The sequence below is a fragment of the Aptenodytes forsteri genome, unplaced genomic scaffold, assembly GCF_000699145.1.
Source record: "Aptenodytes forsteri isolate BGI_AS27 unplaced genomic scaffold, ASM69914v1 Scaffold53, whole genome shotgun sequence".
Lineage (NCBI taxonomy): Eukaryota > Metazoa > Chordata > Aves > Sphenisciformes > Spheniscidae > Aptenodytes > Aptenodytes forsteri.
The window spans coordinates 9,756,023-9,771,412 of record NW_008795909.1 but is presented as its reverse complement, the minus strand read 5'-3'; the positions used below and the strand labels follow the sequence as shown (position 1 = coordinate 9,771,412).

Below are 15,390 nucleotides of genomic sequence, written 5' to 3'. Positions count from 1 at the left end.
CCCACCTGGCTCAGCCCCGCTCCATCGGGGTAGGGGCACTTGTCCCAGCTGCAGGGGAGCCAGACCTAACACCAGAAGGGAGCGATGCATCCCTGCCACGCGTGCGGGTCAGATGCCGCCAGGCAACGGGAGTGCAGGTTTCCATGGCAGTGCAAACAAGAGACGGTGAAAGCCGGGAGCTGAGCCGAGCTGCACCGCGGCCACATCCACGTCCACGACCACATCCACGTCCCCATCTGACCACAGCCCCCCCGTGGAGAGGAGCCCAGAGGAGCTCTTCTTTGGGTGAGAAACCAAAAAATAAAGGGGGTGAGGGCAATCACAGCAATTTCTTTTCTGTTTTCGACATCAGATACAGCGCCTCACTCAGACAAGCGGAGGTGCTGGCGTGTGTCACTGGGAAATCACACGCACTAACCATCTCCTTCTCCGTGTGCAAGTGGCGGGGTATGTATTGGGAAATGGGACACATCTGTCCCTGGAAGAGTTGCTCTGTAGCTCAAAACTTGGAGTGGTTTCCCAGAGAGCATAATGAGCCTTCTCTGCAAGCGATGGTATCATTTAAATAATTTGAGTGTATAAAACATATGCTCATTCATTGCTCTGGGAACATGGTGGATGGATTTTATTGTATTTTTTTTAGAACTGTTTGCATGTTTACTTTGGCATATTTTTTTCTGTGCAGCAGCTTGATGCTAGGGAAAAGCACTGAATAAATGTTTCGGTAAATTAAAACCATAAACGCCTTATCTATTGATTCACATACTGCTGGCCATTGGTACGTAGCTACTGAAACATAAAAATGTCAGAGGCAGTGAAATATATGCCAAATGATTCTAGCAACAAAACAACTTTTTATTGACATTATTGAGCTTAATAATTATAATTAGCACAACTAGCGCTTCTGTAGCTTTTGGCATTATTTCCAGAGTGACGTGCAAACAATCTATTAAAAAAACCCCAACAACCTCAAACCATAAATACCTTGATAAAATGAATATTTATAAGTTTACCTTAGAAACAAATTCCTATGCTTCACTAAAATTATATTATAAAGCACTGTTTATCTCTGAGAGTTTCACTGACAATTGTTTTCCATATGCCAGTATCCTCTGTCTAGTCCTGCTTTTCAGTCCCATTCCCTGTAGCAGGAATTTAAATCAACTACATGAACGAGAAGATTTTTATGGGAAGGGTTTTAGATTACAGAAGTCAAGGTGCACACTAAGAGGGCTGAACGTCCAGGTGTTTGCTGCAACAGCTCTGCATATTTCACAGAGTGTATTCAACTGAACGCTGCAGGCGTTTGACTGCCGTCCTACCCCTGCCCTGACGGGGTTTTCTCCAAAACTCACGTCATCAGCAGGGGTTATGTTGTTCCAGGATGTAGATGAGGGACCCCTGGAGCGAAATATCCTGTTAAGTTATATGAAGTCCAGAGAGACATGAAATCTGAGCTAGCAGTCAAGAAGGCTTTTGGAAAAGGTGCTTCAAGAACTGAAAAGGAGAGAGAAAACATTTGGGATGTATTAAAACCGCCTAAATTCTACCTCAGCCTCTGTGTCAAACAGTGAAAGTTTGACACCTCCAAAGAATAAGATACTAATTGGGCAGCTGCAGAAACACAACCAATAGGAAACACAAAGCATCGAGGACGTACATGGAAATTAGGCCAGATGAGTTTAGCTCAAAATAAATAAAAACTGGAGGCTGTTCAGAGCAAAAAACGATGCTCTAAAATAGCCTTAAAACTAGTGCAAGCGGAAGAGAATATTTTCTGCTGTGTCTTATACCAGTGCAGATCAGGAACGGTCCCAGCAGCAGAATTGCATCAATTGAACTAATACCTCACTGGGACCCAGCTTGCTGCCCTTGTTGATCAGAAGATAACTTTAACAATGGCCTATCTGTTCTTTGTAAGCGAGATCGTTACAATTATGCCTTTTCCCCTAGGATCCATAGCAAAGACTACAAAAAGAGACTGGATTCAGAGAAACAAAAACCTAACCTTCAACAGTTTGCCAGCCTAAAATTAAACACGACAGAGTTCTCTACAGCATGTCTGTGCTGTCCAACAATCATTCAGCCTTATCACAAGAAACCCACAGTGCTGAAGCAATTACTGGTAAGAGCTTTAGCGAGTAAAAATGTTGCTTGTGAACCAGCAATGGGAGGATGACAAAGTATGGGTGTGGATCAGAACAGGAGATGTGGGTGGAACAAGAGGCAAGGGACTTGAGTTGCTTGTTATCTCCAAATTGTTTTGTCTTTGCTTTCCCATCAGTGTGCGTGTAAGGAGGACTATGTTTTACACAGCTTTCACATAAGCCAGGGATGAACATCTCCTTTTTGGAGTCAGAACACAAATATTTTCCAGTTTACTGAAGCTTTTTGTTAATTCCTACAGACACAAAAGGCTCAGCGGTTAAGGTCCAGAAAGCCCCTAGGCCCATCACTGCTGTAAAACCTGCTGCGTCAGTTACTGGCAGGTCCCAGTTGATTGATTTATTTATGGTTTTCCTTGGGCCAGGGTCAAAGATGCCATCTCCACATACAGAGTCAACATCTAAAAGTCTCTCTTCCAAACCTGGAATGGAAACCCAGCCTGTGCTGTCAGGTAAGGTCATGATGCTCCAGCAGCTTTTTATTGTTAGGTCAAAGGAGAGGACTGTATTCAGACTCTTCTGCCCATGATCAGATGAGACAGGTAAAATAGCTCCAGACTTACAAAAATCCCTGGCTGAAATCCTGAGTTGATCAGCAGATATGGTCAAGTGACATAAACCATACAGAGGTCTCAGTTACATCACTGGCTTCTTATAAGCCCTATTCAGCTCCCCACTCTTGAGTCAGCATTGTTAGGCATCTGCAGCTGTGAGCACAGCTGCCCACCCTTCAGGTGTGATGCAGCAAAGTCCCTTTGCACTGGGTCCTGATATTCTGCCTTGCGTCTTCTACATCCTCATCCATTTTTTGCAGAAAGCCCAGAAGAGGAGGAAGAAAACCCCATGAAAAATCCATTTACAATTCCTCCAGATATTGACATTTTCTCAGTAAGGGACAAGGAAAGAAAAAAGGCTAAGGCGGTATGTATACATGCTTTAGGCCAATGTATATACAAGCAGTTCACTAGGGCAGGCAACCAACCGATATAATACCAAAATTTAGTGCATGACAGAAATAATAGCTGTCAAATTCAGCTGAGATTCCCCCAGATCAGCTTCAAGTCCACCGAAGTCCATGATGAGAGATTAACTTTACCAAGAGCAGATCTGAGTACAGGCTTGCTGGTTGCTAGTGCAAAATCTGGATATTGTCACTTTACTTACTTACTTCAAGGCAGATTTACCACTCGCTCCTGTTCCTGGAGAAGATACCTGCCAGTGCTGTTAGCATTGATTTCTACATAAAGCTTTGGTGAAAGATCTTTTGCTTTCCACTTCAACAGGCTTGGCTTTCTGCTTGGGACGCTGTATTCCAATGTTTGATGTGACCTTCTTCTGAACTGCCAACAAAATGAATGCCTAGGAAGAAGGACGACATGGGTTTCATGCCTTAGGTTTCTCTCCATAAGATAGGGAATTGCAACCCACCAGACCATAGAGCTGGGTCTCAGGAATGTCTCTTTCTTCCTTATTTCTGCAGTGGACTTTCATTAGGGCATGCAATCCAAAGGGGGTGGGAAGTCATGGAGAGGTTGTCGCATCTCTGAGAGGTCTGATTGTTGCATGTGGTTGCAGAAGCCAGGCAGTAGTGTGGAAGCAAGAGGTCTTTGCTTCTAAATCACAAAGGGAGAGCTCCAAACAAGCTCAAGCAAGCCACCTCACCTCACATTGATGAATGATAGTCTGGTTTTAGCTTGGGTTGAAGGTCACTATATAAGTATGGGGAAGGGCTTAGGAAGAAGTGCACCAAGGATGTCTGCTGAGTGATGTCCTCAGCCTAACCCATGCCCTAACTGTGCAAAAAGCAATGAAGTACACTTCAGCCCATGTGAAAGCACTGAGCATGAACAACCTTTTACCCTCCAGAAAGCTCTGGAGTGGGTTTGAATAGGTCCTCTCAACCCGAACTTGAGGATATACATGCCTTTGTGAAAGCTGGACTGAGTTGGTATCGAGCATGGGCTGTCCTTTTGTTCCCTCTTACTAGGGGACTTGAAGGATGAATCTCTGAAAATTTCCATTCTCTCCCAGGAGTAATCCAGGAAGGAAAAATGAGGACACTGAGTAGGTCCAAACTGGCACAGCTGGTGGCTAGATGCAGAATACAAATCAACAAACTAATGAGAACAAATGCTAAGAAATGAAGTGTTTCAGTTGCCTCAAGAGAGAATATCATTGGGATTAGTCAGATAAACCAGCAACCATGCATCAGCAGGATATCAGTAGCCTGCAAATTTCTAAACTGTGAATAACGACTCATGTCTTTAAAAACCACAGCAAACAAAGCACATAATCAAACTGTCCACATAACTGACTTTTCCTCATAGGAACGTGAAAGGATGAAGACCATGAAAATCCATGAGAAAATGACTTACTCTGCTAAAATAAAAGCAAAGCAAAAAGCGTTGAGGAAAGCTCTGCAAAAGGAGGAAGAAGAGGAGGGCAGAAAACAGGCAACAAATGAAGAGAAACTGAAAACTCTTCAGGACAGTCTTTCATGGAAGATAGCCATTAAAAAAGGTAGGGAACGGTTACTATCTTTGTAGTGGTGCTGCTCAGCTGGGTTACCGCCTAAAGTAAAAATCAAAGAGGGGATGGGAGTAGCAGTTAGCTCTAGCTGACTTTGGTGAGCTCTTGCAAACACAATAGTTATATGCTGCATCTTGCCAACCTCTGTGCGGCTGGGCCATCTCCATCTCATGCATTTACGTACAGAACATGTATCACCCCCACCGCAGTAGCCTGGATTCCACCATCCCCTATGGCCTCTGCAGTAGCTGTGAGCTCTGGGAATCAGCTGGGAGTCAGCTGAGAGTTTGCAGGACCTTGTGTCATGCAGACATTTCTACTAAGCCGACCTAAAGTTGGATTTTAGTGGATCCGGGCCTAAACTTTCTGCCTTTGACATGAGGAGTAGCTTTGCCATTAATGTCTAGAGGACATTGACCTTTGTAAGGACCAAATTCTCCACTCCATTCTACCTGGTTTTACTCCGTGAAAGCCCATATGAAACTGATCCTAAACAAGGTCAAAACTATAATAAAATAATCAGTATTGCTGGCTCCAATGCCAACCACATCCATGCTCACAGCAGCCTCCATATTCACTGTGTTTTGCCTTGGCCATATTTCCCCCTCTAGTCTGATCAACTCTATATCCTCATTTCAGACTACCCATTAGAAAAGGAGACCTTCCGTGACTACATAAATGACAGAAGAGAGGTATTTTTACTTGAGGTACTTGGCTTTAAGAATGTTACTTTCTGTTCGTTTAATTATTCTTCTCTGTGTTGCTTTGTTTTGTTTTTTTTTCCCCTGAGATCCATTGCCTAGAGATCATACCAAGGAGGCACACATCAGGCCTCATGAACTGATTGTCCAAGTCCTGTGTTAAAGACACTCGTAGCCTATAGCCCAGCAATCCCAACCAAGAAAGAACATAGGTCATTCGCACTATCCAGTAGCAGCCAAGCAACTGTTTCATTTGTGAGATGCACAGATATACTGACAATTTGGCTCCTGCTGTCCTATACATAAATTATAGCTGGGAGCCATTCTGAACTCAAAATAAGGGAGCCGTGCTGGAATATCCCCATTATTCACCTCTATTATTGTGCTGTAACACAACTGAATCAATCTTTGTCAGCCCGGAGTCAATGCAGTGCTGCAACTACTGGATTCTCTCTTTAATTTCACTGCTTATTTGCTATGTTACTTCTGAAATATCTCCTGGCCTCTATGTACCTAGTTTGCACTAAGACACATAATTTAGTTTGAAATCCTTACCTTCTCCGCCAACAACTATAAGGTAATAAGGTAACCAAGAACAAAGCTAAACCAACATACCTTTAAAATCGACCAACCGATGTGACTGTGTTGCCTTTTGGGTTCATTTCAGTATGCCATGGCAGTAAAGCGAGATGAGATTCAAAGGATGGAGAACGTAGCAAAGAACAAGGAAAGAAAACTGGAAAAGGCTGAATACTACCTGGAGAAGGATGCTGCCATGTTTGATGAGTTCCTGAAGGAGAACCATAAAAACTCTGTTCAAGCCCTGAAAATGTAATGGAAGTTGAGAGAACCACTTGTGTGCTTTTTTGCGCTGGACACAGGAGGTCTTTTACTTGACCTCCACGCAGGGTTTTGGCTAGCAAATGCTCTATGTCTGAGCTTGCCCAGAGTTACAGTCCTGATGGCACTTTCCCCCCCCACATTCAGTGAAAGAGAGGAAGGAGAACAATAGCTGGGGAATCCCCTCATTACAAAAGCCTTTGATTTGGCTGCAGCAAGGAACCTGCTGTTGACCCCACCACTTCCATTCTTCTCACAACACCCTTACGAGAGGGATATGCTTCTGCCCAACCCCTCACGGGAGAAACAGTCCCCTAAGTGAAGCAAGCCGAGCACTTTGGCCCATTACAGGTATCACAAGGGCAGAGCAGCAACTGATGTTCAGCAGCAGCCAAATTAGGGAGGCCTTAACCTGGAAGCGTCGCTGGAACCCCATACTCTCTTTGCCAAGACAAGCAGGGCCTTCAGGCAGGAGCCAAGCATCACCTGGGATACAACTATAAGAGATATTTGTAGTGCTCCCCCCACATCTTTTTCTCTGTTTTATGTGCACCTCAATTCACTACCCACTTACTGCTAAATTGTTTTATGGCTTACGTTTATGCATTCTTCCCTAGTGCCGAAAAAGAAACCGCAGCAAAGACAAAGAAAATAACGGAGATCCAGGCAATCACTTCCCAAATAGAGAACCTCCAAAGGTAATGGTTGCACACTATTCCTGCCTAGCCTTTAGCAGCTCCTACAGCGCTATACCCTCACAGCCCTTGGGGAAAAAGGGAATCGAGGAAAAATATTTCTGAAAATGTTCAATTTTAAGAGTCAAAATGTTTCAGCTTTTGTTTTCCAGATGCTGGCTTTGCTTCTAAAACAACTCAACTAGTTTTTTAATGATTTTTTTTTTAAAGTATAAACATTCCAAAACCAAAATTAAATGCTTAGTCTCAGATTAAAAACCAAACAAAACTAGGTAATGCATTTTAATGGTGACCTGGGGAAAGAAAAAAAACCCACCCTATAATTCCCATTATGTGTTGAGCTGGCAAGCTTTCTCATTCATTTTCAAGTAAAAATTCCCAAATTAGCAAGCCCAGTGCCATAGCAAGGCTCTGGCCACAGACATGTAACCAGACAGCTTCCACATGAGGAACCACAGAGAGCACGCAGGGCAGGTTCCCATTTGTCTTTGCATGTCCATGAAGACACGTGCCCTCTTGTCCCTCCTCTGGGTGAAGCTGAATATCAAGAGTTAGAAAGAACCTGTTCAAACAGGGGCTTTCCTCCCTGCTAACAAACTTTGTCCACTTCTCTCAACCCAGTGATATATCCAGATTCAAGAATACTCTTGAGGAGTACAAGATGTACAGGGACTTCCTCTATCAACTATCTCCGAAAGAGTGGCAGGAGGAACATGGAAAAAAGCACACAAAGGAAAAGGATTTGAAAACAACACACAAAGCTAATGAAGAAAGTGCCTCGCCTCCCACCACCGCAGAGCAGGGTGAGTGCCAGGGAAAAGCTACCCGCTCCTCACTGGGACAGCTCCATGCTCTAAGTGTACATCTCTTCTTGTCTCCAGGCCAGGGTCTGACAGCCAGGACAAACACTGCCAGTCCCTATAGTACCAGTTATATAGACGTGCCAAGTTCCCTGCTGTCTTCAAAAAGTTTGGATTTCAGGTCATTACAAGAGATCAGGCCAAAGCTCAAAAATTTCCTGAAGCCTCTATCAACAAGAAAACTGTAAGTACAAGACAATGGAAACAACAGACTTAAGTACTGTAGGGAGCACTCAACTGACTGGGAGTCAGTATAGAGGAAACCTACTCCTCACCTTCACCGTGAGCACACTGAGATCTGGGTCTTATTGGAACAAATCAAAATACCAGTAGAAAGCCATCAGGTGTGCAAGTCAGTACCTATGTACCTACTCCAACAGAGCCTCATCCTCAAATCCTCTGCTGAGAGCCTTGCCCAAAGAATTTGGGCCTTGAGATAACCCCAGGAGGAATCATAGACCTTGGGCATTTGTCCTGGAGCAAAGCTTCTCTGCAGCCTATTTGTGGCTGAGCTATTGGTTCCCACTGTTGGTCACAGCTGCCATGCAAATAGCTGCCTGTTGTTTTGCCATTAATGAAGGTCCGAGGCCACTGTAGACCCACATTGCATTGACCGTCTACTTTCAGTAAGAGCCTTCAGACAGTATATGCTGGGATACAGGCAGAGTAACGCCGCTGTAATGTAGGCAGGGCCAGCCTAAGAAGAGGAGGGGCAGGTGGAAGTATGAGACAAGTATGACCAGCTCCAGCTTCTTGAGGCAAAGAAAGCAATTGTCTGGAGAAGCAAAGCGTGAGTGGCTGGTGAGTTTCCTAAGGCCAATGCCCAAAGAATTTGGGCCTTGAGATAACCCCAGGAGGAATCATAGACCTTGGGCATTTGTCCTGGAGCAAAGCTTCTCTGCAGCCTATTTGTGGCTGAGCTATTGGTTCCCACTGTTGGTCACAGCTGCCATGCAAATAGCTGCCTGTTGTTTTGCCATTAATGAAGGTCCGAGGCCACTGTAGACCCACATTGCATTGACCGTCTACTTTCAGTAAGAGCCTTCAGACAGTATATGCTGGGATACAGGCAGAGTAACGCCGCTGTAATGTAGGCAGGGCCAGCCTAAGAAGAGGAGGGGCAGGTGGAAGTATGAGACAAGTAGTAATGTAGGCAGGGCCAGCCTCAGAAGAGGAGGGGCAGGAGGAAGCATGAGACAAGTATGACCAGCTCCAGCTTCTTGAGGCAAAGAAAGCAATTGTCTGGAGAAGCAAAGCGTGAGTGGCTGGTGAGTTTCCTAAGGCCAAAAAACCTGGTTACCAATAGGGTTTGAAGTCATTGCTTGCAGGGCCATTTCCCCTGCCTCCACTCAAGAGTGTTGCAGGTGCCAGGTTCTCCCAAGCAGGGCTGGCGTGTGCCACCCCTCATGAAGCCACTGCAATTACTGGGCTGCTGCCACATGGCAGGAACGATGTGGACACACGTGGGGCTGGCACTAAGATGATGCAAATGGAGGCTTTTCACCCCTCCATGGCACAGGTTGACAGGTGCAAGTGAAGGTGATGAGCAGGCTCTGCTGCCAACATCAGTCAGGCACCTCTTGCCTTGCTCCTCAAGCTCTGTGAGCTGGCTTGTCCCTGGGGCTGAGCAGGGAAGAAAGAGGCCCCACTGCTGGTTAATGGTAGTAGGCTGTGCAGCGGAAGAAGCACTCAACAACCTTCTCCCAGGGCAGGTAAAAACTGCAGACTCCCATGGTGGCTACACCATGTTGTTTAGGAGCAGTACCACATCCCACACGGAGCACAAGGCTTTCTCTACACTTGCTGTGCTGCTGCCTGAGCCTTTTTAATAAGGCTCTTACCTCTGCCTTCTCATTGCCCAAGAGCCAAAGCCTCCCATCGAGTTCAAAGGCGTTTGGATCAACACCCTCAGTTCAGGCTCACGCGTCATGTCCCGACCCCGCTGGCCAGCAGAGCCCGGAGCAGCTCAAAAGACAGCTTGCTTGTGGACAGATGTAGCTCCCACGCTGCATGTTTGTGTGACCCCTCGCTCCTACTGACCCCCAAACAGCCCACAGCCACAGGGGGGCAAACGTGTGAACATGCAAAGGACTGTTCAGGAGCAAACAGCAACAGTAAAAAAACCCCAGCGTTCATAATTTACTAACAAGGTCTCCTTTGAGCTATCATTTCTCTAAGGGCCTGATGCACAAAATGCTTTTTCAGAAGTTCATTGGAGGATGCAGAAAGTGAAACCTGCTCGGACGAAGATGAGGTCAGAAGTCTCATGTTGAAATATTTACACTTTCTGTTTGTCCTGTGTCATTTATTGATGTTACTAATTTCTCTCACCTTCTAACCATTCATTACGGTATTGAGGAGTTACTGTAGCCACTAATTATAAATGTTTGTTTATACATTCATAAATGTTCATGTTTTAGCAACACGTATTATAAATACCTTATTTTAACTTTCCTCCTCCACCTTCCAAAAACCTACCACGATCTCAAAGCTTGCCATCCCCCAACAAGATATGACATCATATAACAGAAGATTTTGAAATTAATGAAGTTAATGTTTTATGTCTGAAATTGAAGTTTTCCCACTCACAGATGTTTGCACCACTTTTTACTCCCCAAAATGCAACTTGTTTTGGGGGTGAGCTACTGAGGCAGCGTAAAGCTACGCACATGGCAGGAAGGTGGGAGACATTTGTACGTGGACAGTCACGGACCTCTCTATGTGGGAGAGCATTTGAACAGCCAGGGCTAGTGCAGACCAACCTCCATGTAGTTCAATGGAAAAGAAACTAGAGGAGGACAAAAACTCATGGCATGTGTTTTCCACTCCAGGAGCCTGAGTTGTATTTTACTGATCCCCAACAACTGCTGTCTATTTTCACGGAGATGGAGGAAGAGAACTTGTCCTTGATCCAGAATTCCCAGGAGATCGAGGAAAGTTTGGACAAGGTCCAACACACTTTCATCACCACACATGAAAGCATGTAAGTGTGACCCTGCAAGTGGTGGGAAGGGGTCCCTGTGCCCCAGCTTTCAAACATAAGTGACCCCCTTCCCCTCACTAGCACCTCACCATCAGGCTGCATGCTGCAGACTACACGTAATACTGTTCACGCAGCACACAACAAAGAGTGTCTTTCTCATACCTTAGAGCCCAGCTGCAGCCCATCCAGCTCACTCACTATCTTGTGAGCTCCTAGGAAAGTGTCCCATCCATGTAGTTTAGGAGATAGGACTTGAGCTTGGGACTAGTTCCTTAGTCCTCAAGGCACAGGCTGGGGAACTGATGCATTTAGCATCCTGGAGTGGACATAAGCCAGAAGTAACGTGTAATTCTCATGAAGAAAGATCAAAGGAAGAAACAAGGCATGTCCTGGAGTGATTCAGACCAGCACCTATTCCGACTCAGTGCAAACCCTTCCTAGAGGAAGCCAGCAGGGAACCCAAGTGTAATTGCAATATAGTATTTCAATGGCAGGTAGACACACATATTCCCATTTAAAGCGTAGCTTATCCCCTTGTGAAAGTTTTTAAAGGTAATCTAATTCCCCCATTGACCTATTAAAAAGTCTTGAATATTTAGCTATGCTAATTCTTCCTCCCCCACACCAGCACAGTAACTGTTACTCCAGAAAAATCACCAGTTCCCTCTGCTCTCAGAGCTGTGGGTGCAAGTTCCCCAGAAATGGCATGAAGCGTTGCCTCCATCTGCCGGCAGCAGGAGGGACGGTCCCAGGCTGGAAAGCAGCGGAGGAATCGTGTTTCAGAGATGCCCTTTCAAAATACCTCCTTTCTCTTCTTGCCTAGGGAGAAGAAGTTGGCAGAGCTGAAACAGCAGGTAGTCACCCTCAAATCCTCCATCGCCAAGGAAGAAGAGAAAGTAGCAGATCTGAAGCTCAAAGTTCACCTCTTTTCCTCTGGAGAATACAAAGCTGATGACCAGGTACATCCTGAGATCAAGGCAAGGGGGGTTAGCATGCATTCCTCTCACCAGCCATATCCATCCTGGGAAAAAAGCAGACAGTGGGTTGCACTGGGGAGGGATCAGCACTGTTTCTGAGCAATGGAGCTATAGCAAGGCCAGGTTTGGGGCACTGCTGAGGCAGCAAAGTGGGGCAAATGCATCTGCTCCATGCAGCTGCTACAAGGCAGGAGTAGGGCTCACAGAGGCAACCGGGCAGCTGCAACCTGTCCCAGGCCACAGCAAAGCTGGGAAGATGAGACCAACAGAAGAATGGCTCAATACAGCCGTCTATCCCAGACACTGGTGCTAAGCAAACCAGGAAACAAGCAATTGAGTCTTGTTAAGGGAATTAAAGTGTACTGATTTCCTTTGCTTTTGGAGGGATGTTGTGGTTCTGCTGGGCAGAACCCAGCCATGCTTCTCACCGTATCTCCTCTCATCTCTAGGACAAAATGCTCACAAGCCTGAACAAGAAGGTGCAGGAAATCTATTGCCACTGCACTGGAGAAAATGAGGCAAACCTACAGACAGTGCAGATGCTAATGGTGATAGAAAAGCAGCTCAATGATTTACTGGACAACCTGGAGAAAATCCCACCAGCAAAGATAGAACAGGCTCAGAAAGCCAAAAAAAAGGAACGGAGGATAAGGTAAGACAAGACCCTCTTCAGGAAATGGGGCCTCTATTTTTAAATGTTGACAGCCAAAAGCAAAGCCACTGAAAGAGCCAAATTTGTCAGATCAACCCAGGAAACTGTAACAGCAATCTGAAAGCCCATGTGACCAATCCATCCCATTTTACTTCTGTAAGGGTTTCACATTCATAGTACTTGCATCTCCCGATCAGCGAGCAGCAGCCCACAGCTACATTAGAAAAGACCTGGAAGCTACATTAGAAAAGGGCAAAATCTGGAAGAGAATCATCATTTTAAGAAGGCAATTTGCAGTAACAATATTTAAACTGATTAAATAGAAAATTACTCCTCTGTAGTTATTTAACACACTAAAAGTCTGACATGCCTTGATATTTTGTCAGGCTTCAATAGGTACATAAGGGCATTTGTCAGCAACGCCAGCTTTCAAATGCTTCTTCTACAAAACTCTCAAGTTGAACTTGTATTATTAAATTAAATAGTAGCCAATTAACACAATAAATTTAGTTTCTGAGATGAGACGCATTCCTTTTGGCTCAGTTACACACATGAAATTTCCCCTCAGAAACAGCAAAGATGCAACGGGACAGCTGATTGGATCTGGCCATCCTCAGGTGAATCAGATCCAGCAGAGGAAAAAAAAAATAGTGCGAGGGTTTAAAGCCAGAACAGTGACATTACTCTCTTTCTCTGCATCTTTCCTCACCTTTGTAGTAGAAGGGTATGATGCTTCTTCCCGATGTTCTGTGAATGGTTTTGCACTCTTAACTTACCAAAGAAAGAAGACACACTGGGGATGGAGGAGAAGAATTCAGGAAGAAATCTGACCCCCGCAAATAAAAAGCAAACCCAAACAAACAAACAAACAAAGCTTCAAAGAGCATTTAAAAGTTTTCCTGAAGATCACAAGGTCAAGAATTCATTTCCTTTCCACTGCAGTGTTCCATAGCTTGAGCCATTTCTGTTCTAGCACTTCATTTCCATAGGGAATTGGAGCCAGTTAACAGTATCAGCCTCCACTGTGCCCATTTAGGCAAAGTGTAGCTCCATGGATGTAAAACCCTCTTACATCTGTACGTCACAGACTTGGTTGCACTGGTGAGAACTTAAGACACAATAAGCATCATTCAGCCACAAAGCTGGTGAGCATCCTGGTCAACTGTAGAGCGTAAAGCACCTGCTGAAGGTGGTACAGAGCATGTCTGTAAGAGAGAACAACCGTCTGACATCTCCATTTGCAAAGCTTGACATGCTTTTTCCACCCCTCACTCCGGAGAGTAGGATCAACTGCAGCAAGTGTTCCCCTCTTACCACCTTCACAGCAACAGACTCCAGCATTGGCTATACCAAACCCCTGTGCTCCGGTGGTCTTACACTGTTAGATGTAAGATGTAATGTTAGATGTTGATGCTGTGTGCCAAAAGCATATTCGGTGTAGCTGCACGCCACATTTAACCCATCCTTTATTTGCTCCCTTCAAAAGGCTCAGAGAGGAAAAGCTGAGACAACAGAAGCAGGAGCAGGAGGAAAGATTGCAAAGGGCCCTGGAAAGATCCCAGGCAACTATAAAAAAAGAGGTAAGCGCAGTAATCCATAGGAACACCTCGCCTCAACAGCCCACTTCAGAGAAGCTGGGGGTACTTGAGCATCAAGCGTTCAAGGGAAGAGTGTTACTAGGGGCCTTCGTAGCTGGGTGGGGATGGCACCCATACTCAGGTGTAGCCCAATTTACAGGACTGATGTAACTTAAGCAACTGCTGGGAAGTCAGTTATACTGCAAGTTATTCTAGCTCAGTGTCCTTCCCTCGTCCTTCTCCTATCCTTGTCTTGACCACATGGCCCCCTCCATTACTTGCCAATTTTCTCAGTAAGCTCATTTCAACTTGTTAACTTGGCAGTATTAAAAAAAGCATGCAAATCAGCAAATGAGGAACCAGGCAGCAGCAAGACACTCCCAATAACGGGAGCAAGGCCCTAGATCAGCTCAGCCATGCCATCAAACCATACCTTTTTTGGCATGTTCCACATTACGCCAAACTGAGCTTTGGCCCCTCAGGAGGCACAGCACAGAGCTTCAGGCCATGGCTCCCGCTGCACGTTTCACAGGCCAACACAACAGCGAGGACATCCCAGTTCTCAGTCACACACCAAGCCGGTGACAGCATGGGCGATTGAGAACAGGCACCATGAGTCCCTGCCCCTTTACCCAAGATAAAATAAGAGGGTTCTGCAGGCTCCCTCAGATATTTCTTCGGACTTCCAACTTGCCTTCCTCTTGAGATAGTACAAATAAGGCTTTAGCCAGAAACCAGTTGCAGGTGCAATAGTACGTTGTAGCAAGCTGAAGCACGAGCATGTGCACAGCCTTCAGGTGCTTCACACTCATTTTCTAATAGAAAAAACACACTTTATAGACACACTGAAACCTGCCTAAAAAACAGACAGCAAGGGGCCACGGACCCTCACAGCAGGAGAGCCTGGCAGCATGAAGCAGCTTTAGCTGCATGGTTCAGACATGCTACTCCAACACGGCACTGATGCACGTGCCTCTTCTTCCTCTGCAGAGCGGCAGGAGGCTGGTGTTTCGTTCCAACCCCCCTGCCAGGAAGGAGAAGAAAAAGCACAGCCAAGAACAAATGGATAAGGAGAAGGAAGAACAATTCTATTATTTCACTTGACAGCACAGCCTTAACCACAGCATGTAGGGCTGATGCTGCTCTAGAAAAAGTTTTTCATAGATCTACGTTCTGTTAGTCTTTGCTCAGTTGATGAACTTCAGAGTCCCATGAAATTCCCTTCTTCTCCTACCCTAAGATCTTCTCCTACCCTAAGATCCCAGGGAAAGTTGCTGTGTCAGGCAACCCCTTTTCCTCCCATCGATCTTTTGCCTAAAAAAATAAATTAAAATTCTCTCATTTTGCTTCTCAGGCTCCTGCTAGCAACAATGCTTTTCTCATTCAGTTTTTGAACACAAACAGCACTATC

At 45.4% G+C, this 15,390-nt stretch overlaps 1 protein-coding gene across 1 annotated transcript; it reads left to right on the top strand.

The window, feature by feature from the left end:
• The first annotated feature begins 2,592 nt into the window (after nucleotides 1-2,592).
• CFAP100 (cilia and flagella associated protein 100) lies at nucleotides 2,593-15,083 on the top strand. The gene is made up of 14 exons (XM_009284426.1): nucleotides 2,593-2,617; nucleotides 2,980-3,086; nucleotides 4,493-4,685; nucleotides 5,334-5,401; nucleotides 6,063-6,226; nucleotides 6,853-6,933; nucleotides 7,552-7,733; nucleotides 7,812-7,974; nucleotides 9,996-10,044; nucleotides 10,622-10,773; nucleotides 11,597-11,732; nucleotides 12,200-12,402; nucleotides 13,889-13,982; nucleotides 14,970-15,083. The coding sequence occupies exons 1-14, from the start codon at nucleotides 2,593-2,595 to the stop codon at nucleotides 15,081-15,083; spliced, it is 1,731 nt and encodes a 576-aa protein (XP_009282701.1).
• Nucleotides 15,084-15,390: the final 307 nt, after the last annotated feature.